Consider the following 18,858-nt stretch of genomic DNA (forward strand, 5'->3'; position numbering starts at 1 on the left):
GTGATAAATGCATAGAAGTATCAAATTTTCCTAAACGGTAAAATAGTACTATGCAGCTCCTAATGGGTTTTGATGAGTAGAAAACAAGCCTAAATGGCTCTTTTACTATTAAAGGTTGCAGACACCTTAAGACAACCTACATTATGAAGCCATGCTCTCTACCTTAAGAAAAACCTGGAGAAAAACCCAAAACACATTTGGTTTGCTGCAGCAGCAGGGCAGAAAAACAATGTTTAAGATCCCAATCATTTTGTGGCAACACACGCTTGTCGGCCACTTTATTATGTACGCCTTGCCAGTACCGGGTTGGACCCAATTTTTTCTTTAGAACTGCCTTAATCCTTTGTAGCATATATTCAACAAGGTACTAGAAACATTCCTCAGAGTTTGGTCCATATTGACATGACAGCATCACACAGTTGCTGCAGATTTGTCGGCATCCATGATGTCAATCTAATGTTCCACCACATCCCAAAGGTGATCTATTGGGTTGAGATCTGGTGACTGTGGAGACCATTTGAGTCCAGTGAACTCATTATCATGTTCAAGAAACCAGTCTGAGATGATTCCAGCTTTATGACATGGTGCCTAATCCTGCTGGAAGTAGCCATCAGAAGATGGTACATTGTGGTCATAAAGGGATGGACGTGGACAGCAACAAGACTCAGGTATGCTGTCACATTGTAACCATGCTGAATCTAAATCTAAAGGGCCCAAAGTGTCCCTAGAAAAATATCCCCCACACCATTGCACCACCAACACCAGCCTGAACCATTGATACACGGCAGGATGGATCCATGCTTTTATGTTGTTGACACCAAATTCTAACCCTACCATCCAAATGGGGCTGCAGAAATCCAGATTCATCAGACCAGGCACCATTTTCTAGTCTTTTATTGTCCAATTTTGGTGAGTCTGTGTAAATGTAGCCTCAGTTTCCTGTTCTTAGCTGACAGCAGTGGCACCCAGTATGGTCTTCTTCTGCTGTAGCCCATCTGCCTCAAGGTTGGACATGTTGTGTGTTGTCTTCTTTCGACCTAGGTTGTAACCAGTGGTTATTTGAGTTACTGTTGTCTTCAGATCAGCTGGAACCAGTCTGGTCATTCTACTCTTACCTCTGGCATTTCAGAACTGCCCTCCACTGGGTATTTTCTCTTGTTCGGACCATTCTCTGTAAACCATAGAGATGGTTGTTTGGGAAAATCCCAGTAGATCAGCATTTTCTGAAATGCTGAGATCAGCCCATTTGGCACCATCAAAGTCTCTTCAGTCACCGTTCTTCCTTATTCTGATGCTTCGTTTGAACTGGGACAGATCGTCTTCACTATGTCTATGCCTTAATGCACTGAGTTGTTGCCATTGGATTGGCTGATTAGACATTTGCGTTAAGGAGCAGTTGGACAGGTGTGCGTGATAGTGAGAGTAGTCATGACTTTTTTTTAATTCCTCGTTATTTATTTCCCAAGTAGAGAAGGCCATCCTGAGTTTAGCACATTGCATTCTGTGAAGCCGTGTGTGAGTGGCCAGTTTAAAGCCACGGGATTTGGATTAGAATCTGCGACAGAACCGACGAGCCTTTAAGCGAGAGGAAGGGGAGGGAGGGAGCTACGGGCTGATTCTGATCTTTTACCGGATCGATAAGAGGAGGAGGCGCGGAGAATGAGGTATTCTTGTAGCAGCGCACAGCCCGCTTGTTGGCTCCGACGCACGTAAATCTGCAGCGACGCGACGCGGACATCACCGAGAAAGAAAAGCGCCACTTCCTTGCTTCCCGCACCGCGCGCTGTCACAGTCTGTCCTCCTGGACATGAAAGTACAGCAGGACTGCAACTCAGCGGACATGGGGATCCCGGTGAGAACCGAAGAAGAACTGCGCAAAAACACCGTAATTACACCCGAGGATGTGCTTGGGCTACAGAAGATCACCAAGAGTAAGTAAATCTGGTACGACTGGTTAACATGTTGTCATGTGCCGTGGCTCTCCTTCTGTCTGTGTCTACCATGGACAGCGCCACTGTTTAAACCAGCCTGCTCCGGTCACTGACTAGCTTTCTGTTATCACCTGCAAAGCCACTATTCATTGAGAATATTTAAGTCTCCATAATGTGTTTAAGAATTATTTACTATTTTATTTAAAAATGTCCTTGGATTTGATCATATGAAATAAGGGGGGGGGGGGGGGGGGGGTAGTTGGAAATAGCTCTGGCTTTACTACTTGACTTCAAGACACCTGCAGCTCTGAGGTAACAGGTGGCCAGAGATGTGATCAAGCGATTACAGCTCATTGAATTAGGGGGGTGGGGTGGGGTGGGGGGAGTCCTGTCTCTGTTCTTTATGGTGTGACTGAAACATTTTTAAGTTATCTGTTCCAGGAGAGTTGTTCTCCCACTTTGAACTTTGGAAAATGACTTTTTCTGCAGTCAAAAGTGTTTCTCCTCAGACCATCAAAACAAGGAAATACCGGCGGTAATGTGACAGTGTCTTGATGTAAAGTATCAAAATCCACTATAGTTTACCCATGTGTTTAATGATATACTTGTCACAAATTTAGCCACGAGGCCCAAGCCACGGTCTCATTGTGCTGGTCCCAAGCCTGGCAAAATCCAGAGATTTGATTCAGGAAGGGCATCGACATAAAATCTTTGCCAAATCAAATATCCGAATCAAAACTTTGACATCCATACCAGATTGGTCAAGGCACGGGTTAACAACTATCAGTGCTGTTCACCGACAGGGTGGGAATTGGACTACTGTTGGTTGAAGAAGGAGAGGAAGAAGAACGGAGACATGAAGATGTATGGCGTTTCGAATACACCCGCTCAGTTGTCTTTATGCCCTTTCACTTTATGGCAGAGATGAAACGCCATAAAGATAGCTGGTGCTAGAGTAGAGGATGGAAAATATAGGGTTAGATGGAGGAAGGTGCATCGCTGTGGCGACTTCTGAAGGGAAAAGCGAAAAGGAAAAGAAGAAGCAGACGACAAACCAATTCCCTTCCTATTCCAAAGTAAAACTGCCAAACTTTACCAGAAAATGAACTTAGTCTGTTTTCCAAACCACTTTTAATTTCTGTGAGAAATTAACTGGGAGGAGATTTCTGTGAATCTCATCATTGTATATTATGGTTAAAATCTATAGTGTACTCAGTTTATTAAATGATGTAGTTGAACCTGCTGGGCCTCTTTAACCATATGGTTTGTTTGCCCACTTTAAAGAAGGTTTTTTTGTTTAATTTATGGCCAAGATGACCAGAACCTACCATGAAAGTGTCTATAAAGTGTCCCAAAACCAACAAGTGATTTGCCGACACACTGTACTGTCATTGTTGACAGTGAAAAGGCGTTAAGTGGAGTGGAGTTTAAACTGAAACTTCTTCTGTTCAGTAATGAAATCGCACACCTTCCCTTTTGAGCCATAACTACAAAAGTAAATTGCACAAAATTCCATTGCCTTTAAAAGAAAATACAATGTTAATCAATTTTTGCTTCATTGTAATAAAAAAAAAAACATTCACAGCTTGTATTTGTAGAATAATTCATGTACAGTTTGATAAGACCCTGTCGGCATGTTAAATAATCATTTAACTACGTTTTGTTCAGATTTATTCCTGCTTCTTCTATCAATTTCACCAGACATTGAAATAGAAGAAATATACATTTGTTAAATTAGAAATGTTTTTTTATTGTATTTATTAACCTGTGTTAAAATAGTACATGATCTAAAGTCAAGTACAAATCTCAAAAACTGTTTTTCCGTACACTAACAGAACAAAGAATATTTGATAATGTTGCATAAAGTTCAGTAAAAAAGAATCACTGAGGGAGGTCCTTTCCTGCTTCTTTGTTTGTTTTAGCAGTTCTGTCTGCAGTCTTTATTTTCTGACAGGACCAGGGCCTCATGTCTGACTGACTTATACCACCAGCTAATGACAGAAATTTATTTTTGCATTTGGCAAGTTCAAGGGGACAGCTGAATGGTTATTGGGAACAACTAAAATGACAAACAATTTAATGCAAAAGGGTTTTTTTAACCTAAGCCTTTTTGAGAAATTATTTTCTGAGCATCACTTAAAGAAAAGAAAAAACTGTTTGTTTTCTTTTACATAAAAGAATAAACTCACTCTTACACCAAGATCCCAAGAGTCATACTTTCCTCAGATTTAGTTTAATTTAAAAGATTGAAAAAAAAACATAAACACAAGCAAGTAAAAGGAACAAATCCTGAAGACACCTCTGGGATGTCACCCTCTCCCATCTGTTTTCATTGAGTAATGTCTGAGCTGTGAACCAAAAGCAAATCTGCATCAGTTGAAAACAATCCCTAAATCACTCATGATGGTGCGGTAATCTCCGCCCTCCTCTGACATGTAATCTGGATTATGTCGGGATGGCTGTAACACAGCATTCTGCAATGAAATGATACATGACAGGTAATTAATACCTCCATAGTGTAAAGCACAAAATATTTCTGACAGTGGTCTTGGTTTACTGAAAAGAGTTTAAGAGGCTGTCTGTGAATGGTGGCTGAGCAGTCTTTGTTAAACACTTTAATCGATTACTTCTGAGCAAAGATGATCCAAACTACAGCCAAAATAAATGACATAATGGCAAGTTATTTCTGTATACCACTAAGATAAATGATGTGTTGCACAATTCGGTATATCGTTCTCTCTGCCAGGAAAAAAAGAATTGAAGCAAGAGAAAAGAAGAGTTGCTTAAAATGCCTCCTTTCTTGTGCTGTAACATTGGATTCGTTGGAGCCATGTTCTACCCAGATTTGGGTAAAGCTTACCAATTCTGGGAGCCGTTTTGGTCATGGATGCTCCAAATACTTATTTTCATGTTTCAATTGTAAGGTATTTGAACTATATTATTGTAGCTTTAAGTCTAAACCTAAATGAGTAATGTACTCCCTGTTTTCTAAACTTTATAAATATATAATATTGAGAAGAATCTTAAACCGACTACTTAATGAGACTGTGAGTGGACTGCTTTTCCAAAAAAGCACCTTCTAATCAAGGTCAACAAAATTAAAAGTGATGGTTAGTCCTGTTTCTCACAAATGTCTCTAGAATCAAGTTAATCATCCATAGCATTATTAATAGTCATTAAACCACCTGAGATTAAATGTGCAATCAAATCAAACTTTATTTGTTGAGCACTTTTATGACTAATCTACCTCAAAGTGGTTACATAAAAACATTTGCTAATTTTAAAAACCAAAAGCAAGACCAAAAAAAAAAAGGAAAGGGCTCAAACTGTAAAAAAAATATATATATATATTATATATATATATATATATATATATAGATAGACTTTTCTAGTTTTGTCCTACCATCACTCAGAGGCCATAAATATGCTTTCTTACTTCATCAAAAAGGATCATTTGTGGGAGGCAGTTGTCTGCTTCAGGGCTTGTGGAAAGAGCAAGAAAAATCAGTTGCTCTGCTTGGAAAGCTTTAAGGGCTCCATGCTGCTGTGCTTATTAAAGATGTAACTGATTTTGTCAAAGTCATGGCCTTTCTCATGATTTCTTTAATGTGTCTAATTAAGAAAAAAACAGGGATGGTCTCTGAGTCAAACATTTGGAAAAAGCAAGCAGTCTCAGATGAATGTTTTTAAATGAGGATTTCTTTTTACGGTTCCAAAGTCCTTCAAATATTTGTGCTGCTTTGGTGCATCTGAGAGACACTCCATTTAGATTCAGGGGAAAATGGTGGCAGTTTAAACTAGATTTGATGATTGAAGTGAAATTGTTTTGCATTGAAAGCCTTTTTCTTTGCACTTTAAATGCTGTCTTAATGTGAAAAGAAGAAAAAAAACACATATGCAATTGCTAAAAGGGGATGTGAAGGAGTCAGCAAAGTTTCTTCAGACCCGCAGATGCTTGACATCACCCTCACCCAAGTGACAAGAGAGCACAGGGCAGAAATATCAGTAGTATCATTTAAAAAAAGAGAGCTTAAATGATGCCACTCGTCTCAGATATGTGAGAAACACCCCTTGGATTTCTCACAGACACTTTGAAAGCCTTTATAATGGCCCCGAGGACACAGAATGAGCTGCAGTCTTTCATGGTTTATCCTGTGTCATTGACTGTTGTTGGGTGCCTGCATTCAGAAATATTATTGAAATGTAAAAAGAATTCTCTCTACCAGTAACAAACTGCAAGTTCCATCAATTTATATTTTTATTCTGGTATTTTATCAAACTCAGTGAACTCATTTCACACCCGTCTACTGCAGAAGAGCCTAAACTCTTAACAAGCATGAACCCAGAGTCATTGGAGGACACCTTCACATTATAAAAATCTAGTTAAGAACATTAGATCTCAGGATTAGTAGAGGCTTGACCACACATGGATGCTTCAATGTACTGTGGGTATTTTGAGCACAAATGATCTCTGGTGTGCAATTTCCCTCATGCAGGTGATTCCTGTTTCTTCCATGCGTACGATTATTTGACTTTAATAAGTGAGCAACACAAAGCAGCTCTTTATCTGCTTCAGGTGGGTATTCTGACAGCCAGAGCAGTGAATACAACTTTAATTAAAATTGATTGGCGCAGTCGATTCCTATAATCTCCCATTCGCAGCTGCCTCGGCTTCTGTCTCACAAGAAGAGAAGGAAGTTATTATGACTCTCACTTGTGTTTGTGAATCAGAAAGCTGCTCGTGTAAATCTCTGTGGTGGTGTTGCGATCCAGTTGCAGGTCAACGCGGGTCAGATATTAATGTTGGATTATTCATGAAAAATAAACAGCTGTCCTATTAATGATACTGTTGCTGCTGTTTGCACTTTGAGGTCTGCTAGGTCATTTGGATTTTAATATAATTAAGGCTAAACACAGAAAGTCTGTACAGCTCATCAAGCCAGCATAAGTTGAGAAATTCCTGGTGTAGTGAAAAAGCAGAGGCGTGGTTGCACTTGCACAGCATTTATCTAATAGCTTCTTATGTAGGATACAGATTATTTTTCTCATTTATACATAGTTAAGTAGTTAAAACATACCAACTAAATCTGGATTTCTCTGCATCACCGTTTTAAATCTGTCTATCCTAACAGCCTGACAAACACGGTTATTAAAATAATTGTGGTTTTTGTGGTACAGGCACTAAATTTGGTATGGATGTACTTTAGGATCCCCTCTTTCAGAAAAGCATGTCAGCCACGAGAGAGTCCAAGATTTTAGTAATATATAAATAATATACATATAATGATAGTCTGTTGGTACCCCTCAAGTTTAAAGACTGCATTTTGTGCATGAACAGCTCTCATTGATGAGACTTGGGCAAAAAGATATTTTTATGATACTTTGAAAATTTTTGTAACAATTCAGTATATTGCCGCCATTTTTATGAATGGTCACCATTTTAGATTTTTCTCATGGCAAACGTGCTTTTCTGAAAGAGGGGATCCAATGGTACATCCATGCCAAATTTGGTGCTTGTACTACAAAATGCACGATTTGTCTGAAATATCAACCTAACTGGCTCCGCTAATGAGAAAAAGGGGCTTACCTTGCTCATAGCGTTAATAGGAGAAGCACACAAAGAAATGTATTTAGTTATTACTTAATTAAAACTGTGTTAAAAAGTTTGTTACTTTCAATTTTTGTCTTATTAGTGCACAGACGATTAAAAATATAAATTCATCTTATTTCTAAACTTTATTTGTAGTTGATTAGGAGAAATTATGTTCAACAAGATTGCCAAACTACTTTTTTTATTATTGTCTATCTGAAAGATGTACATTTTGAAAGAGAGTGTTTGACAGTTATTTTTTATCCATCTTTAATATAGCAACACTTTTCTTAAAGACATATGTGATTTGTCTGAGTGCAACTAGCTGGGATTTATATTTATCCTCGGTATTGACTGCAAACGTGCTCTAAGACTGGTAGAAAAGTCCAAGAAGTTCCTCAACAAGCTTCACTGTAAATCTGCATTCATACTGTCAGTTTTTAAAGTGTCAGTCTGTTTGGTTGTGTGTGTGCGTATGCACATTTGAGTGAGTTAGCCTGAAGAGACAGTGGTTGTATCATTCTCAGTTAAGTGGTGTCATTAAAATTTTTTTGTTGAATTATATCATTCTTGCTTGTTTTACTTGTGGAGAGGAAATTGTCCTAATTATTATTTTCTGCATGTTTGTTTACACAAAAAGACAACAAATATGATATTAAACATACGAAAACGTCTTTGTTTTAAAGAAAGACTGGACATGGGGAGACTGCCAAAGTTTCTTGTTGAACTTACTAGTATTTTGCAGAACCTTCGTTCCTAACACACACAAACACAAACTAGTTAAGGTTTCTACCACTGCAGATCTTCCAGAGCTTCCTTTCCAGTGCGATGGTTCAACTTTGTTGCATTTGTCCTCAAAGAACATCTTCCTCTCTTTAGCACAGGATGGAGAACCATGGGGAGGGAGGCGGAAAAGAGAAAAAAGAGATCTCATCTGCATTCAGCTGCTCAAACTATGACCCCTCCTTGAACCTCACCATTTGTCAGTTTTCCTGCAGGCGCTGTTAACTGAGAGACGTGAAACAGCCTGCCATATGCAGGTGCGCTGTAATGCATGTAATGGTTATGTCCCCTGCTGCCCTCAGCAACAGATCGTTTAAACCAGAGCACAAGCTCCAACACATTTGCATTGTTCTTTCTGGTGTTTTTGGGGTAAATTCAGCACAAGTCAGATGGAAAGAATAAGGCATGTGAAGTCAATCCCTGCGGCTTGGACTGTAACTCTGGGCTAATCTTGAGGATTAAGGAGCTAAAAGTGGCTTGCTCTTTGTGAACGCTACTTTGGTGTCAGACAGACTGTATGTTTTAACACAGCATGACCTGAGACATGGTGCTAATTTTACTCTCTGGAGTGAATCAGCTGCCAGCAGCCTGCTTTCAAGACTTTGCTGAATTTATTTTCCATTTGGTGAAAGTTCTAATGGCTGACAAAAACTGGTCTTTTGATTGATGCATTTTAGCAGATATGTATGAGTGAGATTTATTGAAACGGTACTAAAGTCCTGCTTGCCAGTATTAAAAAGATCTTGATACAAGTAAAATCTGCAAATCAAATGCAGGATTGCAGGGTACTGTAATTATGGCAGACCACCTGTGCTGGCAGTAAGTGATAAAATTCCCCACAGAGACGAAAAAAAAGTCTAAAGTCTTCATGTTTTGGAGCAGCTTGTGTTCCCCTTTCACTCAAGGGAGGTGAGATAAAACAAAAAGGACTCCCCCAGGTCCTCCTAAAGGTAGAACATTAATTTGCATGCTGCTCGTGCTTAACCTGAGATTCTGTTTTTTGATCTACTGCTGCATCTCAATGTTGTGCAGGAGGCAGGTGGATGACGAGAAGGGAAAGAGACAAGCTGATGGAGCTGGCACTTTATCGGAAGAAGCGTTGCTAGGTTACAGTGTTGAAGGAAGTGAAGTGGACCACTTTGAGAGAGTGTTTCATGTTTTCTTTGATTTTGTTCCATGAAATCAAAATTTTGTTTTTGGATTGGCAGTCTTGGTGGGAACAGTTTTGTTGATACTATATTTCTTACAAAAATATTTTTAATCCTTTTCATTAGGGTTTGCCTCTTTAAAGTCCCACTCTGATCATCTTTTGATCTATTGGAAAAGCGTTCTTTGGTCTTTTAATTATGATTATGCCGTCCTTAGCCGGAATTGAAAAAAGCAGTGTCATCTTCCAAGATATATTTTCTGCAGAGCAGCAGGAGTTCATTAAAAACTCAGCACTGAGTTGTGAGCGGGACAGTTGGCACGTAGTAAGTGTTCCCCCATTTCCCATCATCCCTTTATTTACACTCTCTCCTGCTAGTTTACAGTCACTCACAATCCCAACCTAACATTAGCGATGCAACAAAAATGGCGAGAAAGATTGGAGCTATCCAGCCGGACAGTTTTGAGCCAACTCAGACGATGAAAACAAAGCCAAACGTCAAAACTATTTGCCTGCAAACTATTTGTCTGCAAGTGGATGCACCAGAATGGAGCAGAGCAGGGAACCTGTGGCTTGCCATTGTAGGTTCTATGTCACACCTACAAGCTTTTTCCAACCGAATTGTTTCATCTGCTCCTTTACTCAGAAATGCTATTTTAAGCTTAATTTTCTAAATATTTGCCTTCCATTTTCAGGAAAATGCTAAAAGAACATGTTAAAAACTCCAAAAACACAATTTTCAACAGGATGGGTCTTTAAAATTTTATTAAAGTAGCAGGGACATGTTATTAACGTAATATGTTATCAAGCCTCTATTGAAATGCCCAGTAATATAAAGTCAACAGCTCCCAAGTAATTGGAGTCACTTAGAACCAAGTCTTTGAGTTCAGTTCCATTTGTATATTTTTAATATTCAACATGAAAGATCTGCAAAATAATTTACGGCACAGCATTTAAAAGCTTTGTGAAATCTCTCAAAATGAAGGTAAAAAATGTGAATTAATCCTGTTATCCCCAAAAGATACACAATATCAGCTGTTGTGGAATAAAATAGATCATTCCTATTATTGGAAGTAATTAATAAGCATACATTTTTATAAGAAAAAAACCATAGGCCCAGAGGGTCCTTATTATCATCCCATGGCATCCTTATGTAGCCTTTTATTTTGAACTATTAATGAAATTATGTTGATTTTTATTACATTGTGTGTGTGTGTTTTGGAAACAAATTGTGTAATTTTAAAAAGTCAGTGATTCCTTTTTAATAGCTACCACACATGTAAGGAACATGCACACGTGGGATTAGAAACTCAGCTACAAATTTGGTGAGCTACATTTAAATCTTCTCTGCCAAAAACATATTCCTGATACTGACTCCTGTTTTGATCTTGTTTAGGGGTAGAGTCTGAAAAAACACGTCTGTATGCATTAAATTTATAGACGTTCATTTTTAAAAATTGCTTATGCTCAACATAAAAATTCCATTTAGCAGACTTCATCTGTAGGGAAGCATAGATTCCTCAGGGCTCGGGGAAAAAACAAAGCAAATTCTGTTTCTCGAATGAGGAAGCTTTTATAACTTTATTGATAGGATTTTTTTGCAGTTTCATATCATCAGAATCCATTACTTTACTTTTACTTGTATAGCGCTTTACTACCTTCTTAGAAAGCCCAAAACGTTTACAGTTACAGTTCCATTCACCCTGCACACACTCTGGCGCCAACCTATAAGCAACAGGAGCAATCTGGGGTTCTTGCTCAAGGACTCAATGACAAGAATTGCTAGAAAATAGTGGCTATAGAATAGACAGTGTTATAAATACTCTAGTGTGTTACGTAAATAGTTATATTTGTTTTTGTTATTAAAGTCTAGTCAGACTTTTAAGTACATTTTACAAAGACTTTGACCAATGCAGTCTCCATATAGACAAAGGTTGTCTCTTAGTTTTCACAAATGTATGTCTTCACCCTTTTTCTTTGTGCTCCCTCAGTACTGCCTTGTCTCTCTTTATGTTCACTTTTAACCCCAGTGAGTTTTTGCTGTTTCTGAACTTGAAACACGTATGATTTTTATCACAGCTGCAGATCTCAGGGAGTCAGCACTGTGGGCCGTCATCAGTCAAGCTGCTCCGTGGGCACAGACTGTGAAATCAAAGTGGACCTGAGCTGTTCGTTGTGATCCTCTCACCACAGTGGGAGGACCTTGATGGCGTGCACATTTGCAAACTGTGCTGTCAGATGAAATGCTCCATCTGTTTTCCTCAGCAGCTCAGCCGAGAAGCAAAGTCTGTTTGAGAAAGCACAAACATGATCGAGGGGGAGGTAAAGGACGTCAGATGTCTTGGGGGTGCCATTTAAAGGAAAAATTATGCATTCGGTGCACGACTTCAGAAGTGTCTCACTGCTTTTTTATGCGTTGCTGAACATCAGCGCTTCCACATGATTTCTGCACCTAAGTTTTGCACTTGATTGGAATAAAAACGCAACCTTTTCTGAACTGTTATGGTAAAGCATTTCCCTTAAATTCGTCTAAATGTATGAAGGGAATTGTCTTTGGTGGGCAATGAATCACATGGGGGATCATGTCAGGTTTCTCTGCTCACACAACTAAATCCCAAAATAACCTCAGACTGACATTTGTTGGTATTACAATACAGGTTAATCCAGTGTGAAAGTTTTACCTCGGTGTTACATTAGAAAAAACACTATAAGCTTATATTTAGGATTCTATTTGGTAATGTCCTTAGAGAAGATAAGTTCCTCACGTGTAATGCACTGGCACCAGAAGGCAATGCATCAAACCACAGCTCTCTAACCCTCTTACTAGTTCTGCAGGCAAAATAAAGACATCAGATTCAGATTCACATGGAAATTTGGATCTTTATGCTGGTCAGTTTAGGAGCACGTGTCTGCGTTTGCTGACTTCCACAGCTGAGCAGGGATCACTATGTAGCAGGAAGAGCTACACTATGTTTGGGTTCAGCGGAAAAAAAGTGAAAAGTTTTACACAAATTGGTGGTTCAATTGCTCAGTTCAAGGGTGTTCAAACTTTTTCCAAAGAGGGCCTGATTTGGTGAGGTGAAAATGTGCAAGGACCAACCATTCTTTGAACCTTGATATTACATGCAAATTAAATAATGAATACAAACATTTTGTTGTGGGATACAATACATTATTCAGACAAAACAGAAATACATTTTACCAAAATTACTGTGAAATTCTGATTTGTAGACCAGAAATACACTTTAAAATAAAGGGTCTTTAGAAAATACTTTTGTCAACATTAAATCTGGGTTTATACAAAATCTTACATATTTTTTATTATTTATAGTATTTTGCGAGCAGGAAAATAAGACATTTATTCAGAAGTACAAACCTCTATGGTTTAATCACAGAAAAAAAATAGTTTGGAGCTTGAGGCTCTGGAGGTCAAGTAGCCACAGGTTTACAGCAGCCTACAACATCATTTAGCCAATCACAGTCAAGAAATAGTATTTCTTAGAAAGTGCTGGAGGCTGCACGTTATTGATTTTATTTTTATAATGTTTGTCCTCTCTAGCAAATGAAGACAGATTTTATGATAGGAGCCTGCGGCCTGGTGGGCCGCGTTTGGACCATGGGCCAGACTTCGGACATGCCTTGCTTAGGTTCTTTTTGTTTTTGTTTTTTTTTGTCCTATCCAGCAAAAGAACATACAGATCGAAGCAGCTGAGTGCCTCTAGTGATGGGCATGTTCAGCTTTTACGATCGGGGTTGTTTGATACTCTTTCAAGTGTGATGCCTAGCTTAGTTGATGAAAAACGTTTCAAACACAAAGTCTTGAGTTATTGACCTGAGTGCATTATAAATGCGCCTAATTACAGCTTCCTTAATGCACGTCTTTATAGGACTTGTCAAGTCGTTCGTTTTGTAGTCTGTCTTTAACACATCAGTAAATACTTACATATGTACGTTGTATATATTTAATTAAATATATCAGTTTCATAGTATTCTCTGGCCATCTAGCAACAAAAAAGATTTATAGACATTCTTTTACAGTTTTGTGCTTTTACATAAAACTTGCTTTGTATAAGTCTGTGCTATGGACAGATTCTTTAGTCGATTCTCAGCAATATTTCCAAAAAAGGTCAAGCACATTCTCTGTTAGCTCTAAATCGCTGTCTTTCACAAGAGTGACTTCATCAAACAAGGTGTCAGGTATTGTGTGCTGGACATTATGAAAGGATCTATAAATATCTGAGCAGGTGGCCAAAGCCTGAGCAGCCCATCTGTTTCTTAACTCCCAGAAATGTGCGAGGATGAGACTTTGCGAGTGTGTTTGCACAAAAGGAAGACAAGGAAAAGAATGGCGATGAAACGCATCAGAGTAAAAAAATAGTAAGAACGGTGCAACAGATGTTTGCTACTATTAGCTGCCCTCAACCTAAACCCAAGAGGTACTGCATGTGCGTGCATGTCTAAGCGGGCATGGGAGTGTGTGCAGGATGTGTGCATCCAAGCAGTATGGTCCATGTGATGATAAAACACAATAAGCCTCTTAAATCTAATCCTGGCTGGTTGGGTAGGGAGTGTCTCCCACAGTTTGTCCACACACACATGCATGTTCATACACTCACACACACACACTTTCTTTTAATATCTAGCTAAAGAAAATAGTATCGTTGATACATGCATGAATATCAATGAGCATCACCTGTCCCTTCAGAGTCTGCAGAAGGACGAAAAGAAAAACACACCTTTATGATTTTCTCAGAGATCATAATAATTTAAGCACTCTAAGCTAAAAAATAAACTGTTTATTTACTTAATCTGAAGTCTTAAAGGAAAAAAAAGATACTTTTATTAATGAATTTATTTATTTTATAATTTTAACAACTCCGTTTTACAATTGTTCTGTACCTGTAAGGCGACCTTGGGTGCACAAAAAGGGGCCATATAAATAACATTTATTATTATTATTATCATTATTTAAGAGACAGCAAAGTATATGAAAAAATAAGAAGTTAATTGGCAAGAATTGGATTATTTTATAAAAAACATGAACAGACCGTGAAATGTACATAAAGCTTTCTTAAATTAGGCGGTCTATAAAAGTCAAAATGCTTTCTACTCTTCATTTTATTTAATTTGATAATAGTTTCAATATATGTCAGTTAAATCATGGTGTAAATCATCACAGTTAGGGATTATTTTTTGCATAAACTACTTTAAGTTGTAACTTTAAAGGCGATTTTCCTCAGATTACCCACCTTTACCTAAAGGTGCCCGGTAAAAAAAGCTGAATTGACCTGCTTATGCTTTGTATGTATGTATGGGATCTCATTCTTAACTAAACTTGAACTACAGATTAGCTAAATTAGTCAAAGAGTTAAGAAGCATTCTGAGAGCTGTTCCTGTACTTGTCTTTTCTCACTGCACAGAAATGTTTGTGCTAAAAAAGGAGCTGTGTGGTTTCTATGTTTAACATCTAGAAAAGGTCAGCGCATTCAATGAGGAGAGGGTTCTAATTAATGGCAATGGTGACAAGTATCTGTGTGCCTGTTAAATATCTCAAACATGAAGAGGACAACTTTTACTCATACCTGTCGTTTTTATCCTAAATTTGTTTTCTATTTTCAGATTATCTCTGCTCTCCAGAGGAAAACGTCCACAGGATCGACTTCACCAGGTTTAAGATCCGAGACATGGAAACGGGTACTGTGCTGTTTGAGATCACCAAACCTCCAACACCAGGTCAGCCTTAAGCCACAGCAGAATGATTAGAGACCAGGATAATCCCACAGATTATTTAACACTTTCAGATAAAGTGTAAAACAGTTTTGTTTCTTCTCTTAATTAGGCGGTGTGAAACTCTGTGACCCCAACGCTGGGCGTTTTGTCCGGTACCAGTTTACACCAGCATTCCTGCAGCTGCGGCAGGTTGGAGCCACGTAAGTCACATCATTCTTGGCGTTACGCTTGCTCAAATGTAGGGGACAAATCCATGGTCCACCCTGTTGCTGTTGCACAGCTGTGTGGGCTTCTGCTTAGGACAATTGGCTCAGATGGATCACTGGGAACACAGGTCAGTCCAGCCCACCTGCTGAGTCAGGCTTTTAGCTGTTTATGAGCAGCAGTCATTGTCAGACTCCCTCTCATCACTGCCTGACTGAAAGTTTATGCAACATTCAATGCAGACATCTCATTCAGCCCAAAAACAATGATCAGCCAAAGTGGCACGTAAGCACTTATCACTACAGCTTTATGCTTTAACCCTTGTGCTATCTTAGATGAACCCACCCTTACATTGACGTGTTCTCCCTACCATGACAAAGGTGGATAAAGGTGGAAAGATTTCATGTAATCCATGGACACCAGTGAAGATCACAAATCATTGAAGAAAACAAGTTCAGCGCACTGTCTAGTGGGTCTAGATGACCCAACTCCCAATGTTAAAGTGCCTAGGATAGCACAAGGGTTAAATAGGGAGTCAGTAATTTGAGCAGAACTTTGCAGTAAAGAAAGTGTTGGAAGTTGAAAATCAAGTTAAATCAAGTGTTGGCAATGCAGTTGGAAGTGTAAAAAATGTTTTCACTTCACTGCTTGCTTTAAAAAAAAAAATAAAGAAACGGCTGTAGAAAAAAAAAAAGAAAACTCAATGACAATCTCTTACATTTGTTGCACGCTCTGGGAATAAAGGATTCAAGTAAACCAACAGCTGACTTAGAAATAGCAGATAAACTTTTACCCTTTTGAAATGAGCTCACACCAGAGAAAATAATTGTTTGCTTCTGGTTTATTTACATCAGGGTCACATGAGAGCGCAGCTCTAGTGATGTTGCCTTAAGCTTCGATTCGTTTTTGTCTCATCGGTTCAGTGTTATTGGACATGTCAGGCAAAAACGGCTAATGCTGAGCTCAAAGGCAGCCAGAACCCTCAAAAGATTTGTTTTCTTTTAGTTTAAATGAAACATTTGCTGATTAACTTCATGGGATTTCTGCAGAGTGGAGTTCACGGTGGGGGACACCCCCATCAACAACTTCCGCATGATTGAGAGGCACTACTTCCGGGATAAGCTGCTAAAGAGCTTTGATTTTGAATTCGGCTTCTGCATGCCCAGCAGCAAGAACACGTGTGAGCACATTTATGAGTTTCCTGCGCTTTCAGAGGAAATGAGTAAGTATCAGACACTGATAAAACCCCAGTGAATCTGTGTGGACAATTGCGAATAATACTGTCTGCTTCTTCTCTCTCAGTGCGTGAGATGATCCAACACCCTTATGAAACTCAGTCTGACAGTTTTTACTTTGTGGACAACAAGCTGGTGATGCACAACAAGGCAGATTATTCCTATTGTGGAGGACCATAGGTGGACCTCAATGCTTTTCATTCTTCCACTTCAAGACATTTTGCAGACTGCCACTTCAGGACCAGAGCAAGATAAACTGGCAGACAAATCACTGACATACTTTCACATGTTAGCTCCACACATTTCTGGTTAGATTCACAACTGCCTGACCAATCAAGTTCCCCCTATTTGCCTTTATTTTTTTTTTCAGACAGTTTTATCACCAGTTTGCATCATCGTGTGAGTGTGTGGACAGCAGCACATGTAGTGTTTGTACATACTGTGGACTTCAGACTGTCCATGCGGGTTCCTGTTGATCATTGGGAGAGAATTTTAATTTTGTTTGTTAACTAGTAAAAAAACTGAAGTTTTTACACAGAAAAGAAAATGTATAGACAAGGTTTATGATAGATTTCAGAATATTGTTTGTTTTGGTGTCTTGTAGCAGTTTTACTTCCAGGGTTTCTTTCATTCGTAGCAGCACATGCATCTGAACGAATCGTCTGTGTTCTGTCATCGTCTTCCTGGATCACAGCAATGTGTAATTTGTCTTTGTGAAGATGTCATTTCTTCCATGTTTTCATGTTTGAATAGTACCACAATGTGTTGTTACTTTTTTTTTAAACAAAAATAGCAATTTTGAGGTGTCAGAAAACATGTTAACCAAAAAACAGATACCTGTTTTGATAAAAAAAAGTACTTTCTCTCTATTAATGAACACTGTGTACCTTTAACAGAAAATGTGGAAAGTTGGTAAAATTTTGACAGAGAAAGTTCCATCAATGCAATAAACAGGATTTTTGAATAATCCTGATCTATTTTTACATCAGTGTCTCCGTCTTTACCTGAAAATGAAAAGGGATGCATATTTTCCCTCTTGAGAATTAATGAAAATGTATATTTTGGCAGAGTAGACACTGTTGTTTCTCATTTGAATTTCTATGCTATTTTATCTAAATCTTTTGAGAACTTTTGTTTAATATAGACAAACTTTCCACCATGCCTGTGTTGTTGTCAGGTTATTTGATGAAATAAAGAGAAAGATTACATGAAAGGAAAAATATGACATCATTTATGTGAAAGAGTATTCCTTTTCGGAGTACTGTTGCTGCCATCTTCTGGAATATGAGACTGACTGCTGTCATTAAAAACTCCTTTCATCACTCACCAGTCAAGCATTATTAATACATTATTAATAGATTATAAAATTAATATCTCAAACTGAGATCTTGTCACTTGCTCAGCCTATGGCAGCTCGGATAAATATACAGCACATTAAGTTTCTTGGATTTTGAAATACCTGGGGGGGTTTCAGGGCACTTGAAGGCATTGGAAATGTTCCAGAATTAATTTGCACCTGGAAAGATTCCCTTGATTTCACCTTCACCTGTGTTTAACTCTGGTTTGCACTGAACAAACTCCTGTCTGAAACTCTAGGCTGCGCTGTGTTGGCTTTCCAGCTGCACACTGTAGCTCTTTGGAATTTTGCACTCATTGACATAAGTGAGAAAAACAACCCGATGTTTGGCTGCAAAATCAGAGGAAACACACCTTGTTTTGTGTCATTATTCTGTAAGGTGTTACAAAAATAATAATTATAGTCTCTTCCAGACTATACTGTCTGATTCCACTGAAGCTAAACCTGCAGGTTATTTAGGTTTTTACATAAAAAACAAAAATCGATACCATTACAAACAACAATATGAGACAACTCACATAAATTACAGGACTTGAGAAAAAAGTAACCCTTTGTGAAAACACAAGACATTCAGTTAAAGGTAAACAAATAGAAACCTGTCCAAAAGGATCTAATATCACACATTTCAATCAGAAATGGTTCAATGTTTTAACTTAAGCCTGGATTCTCTCCTGTATTAAATAGTTGCTGATGAGTGAATATTCCTGTCATCCAGGTGGTATTGTCTTGAAGCTAAGCCATAGCAACTGGACTTAAAATCTTCTTCCTTGGAATGTTTTAACACTCATCCAAGTGGCTTCATCAGCCCAAAGAAGAGTTTAAGTACAGTTACTTTGACTCAATTTCAAGACCTCTCATTTGTTGAATCAGCATGGTCGGAC

At 38.4% G+C, this 18,858-nt stretch overlaps 1 protein-coding gene across 1 annotated transcript; it reads left to right on the forward strand.

Annotated features, from left to right (window-relative positions):
• Positions 1-1,433: 1,433 nt before the first annotated feature.
• Positions 1,434-17,840, forward strand: unc119a1 (unc-119 lipid binding chaperone a1). The gene is made up of 5 exons (XM_004075439.5): positions 1,434-1,931; positions 15,071-15,184; positions 15,291-15,381; positions 16,435-16,607; positions 16,688-17,840. Exons 1-5 carry the CDS (start codon positions 1,808-1,810, stop codon positions 16,798-16,800), a joined length of 615 nt encoding a protein of 204 aa, XP_004075487.1. The 5' UTR covers positions 1,434-1,807; the 3' UTR covers positions 16,801-17,840.
• Positions 17,841-18,858: the final 1,018 nt, after the last annotated feature.

This window comes from Oryzias latipes, chromosome 13, assembly GCF_053564925.1.
Source record: "Oryzias latipes strain Hd-rR chromosome 13, Olatipes_Hd-rR_3.1".
Lineage (NCBI taxonomy): Eukaryota > Metazoa > Chordata > Actinopteri > Beloniformes > Adrianichthyidae > Oryzias > Oryzias latipes.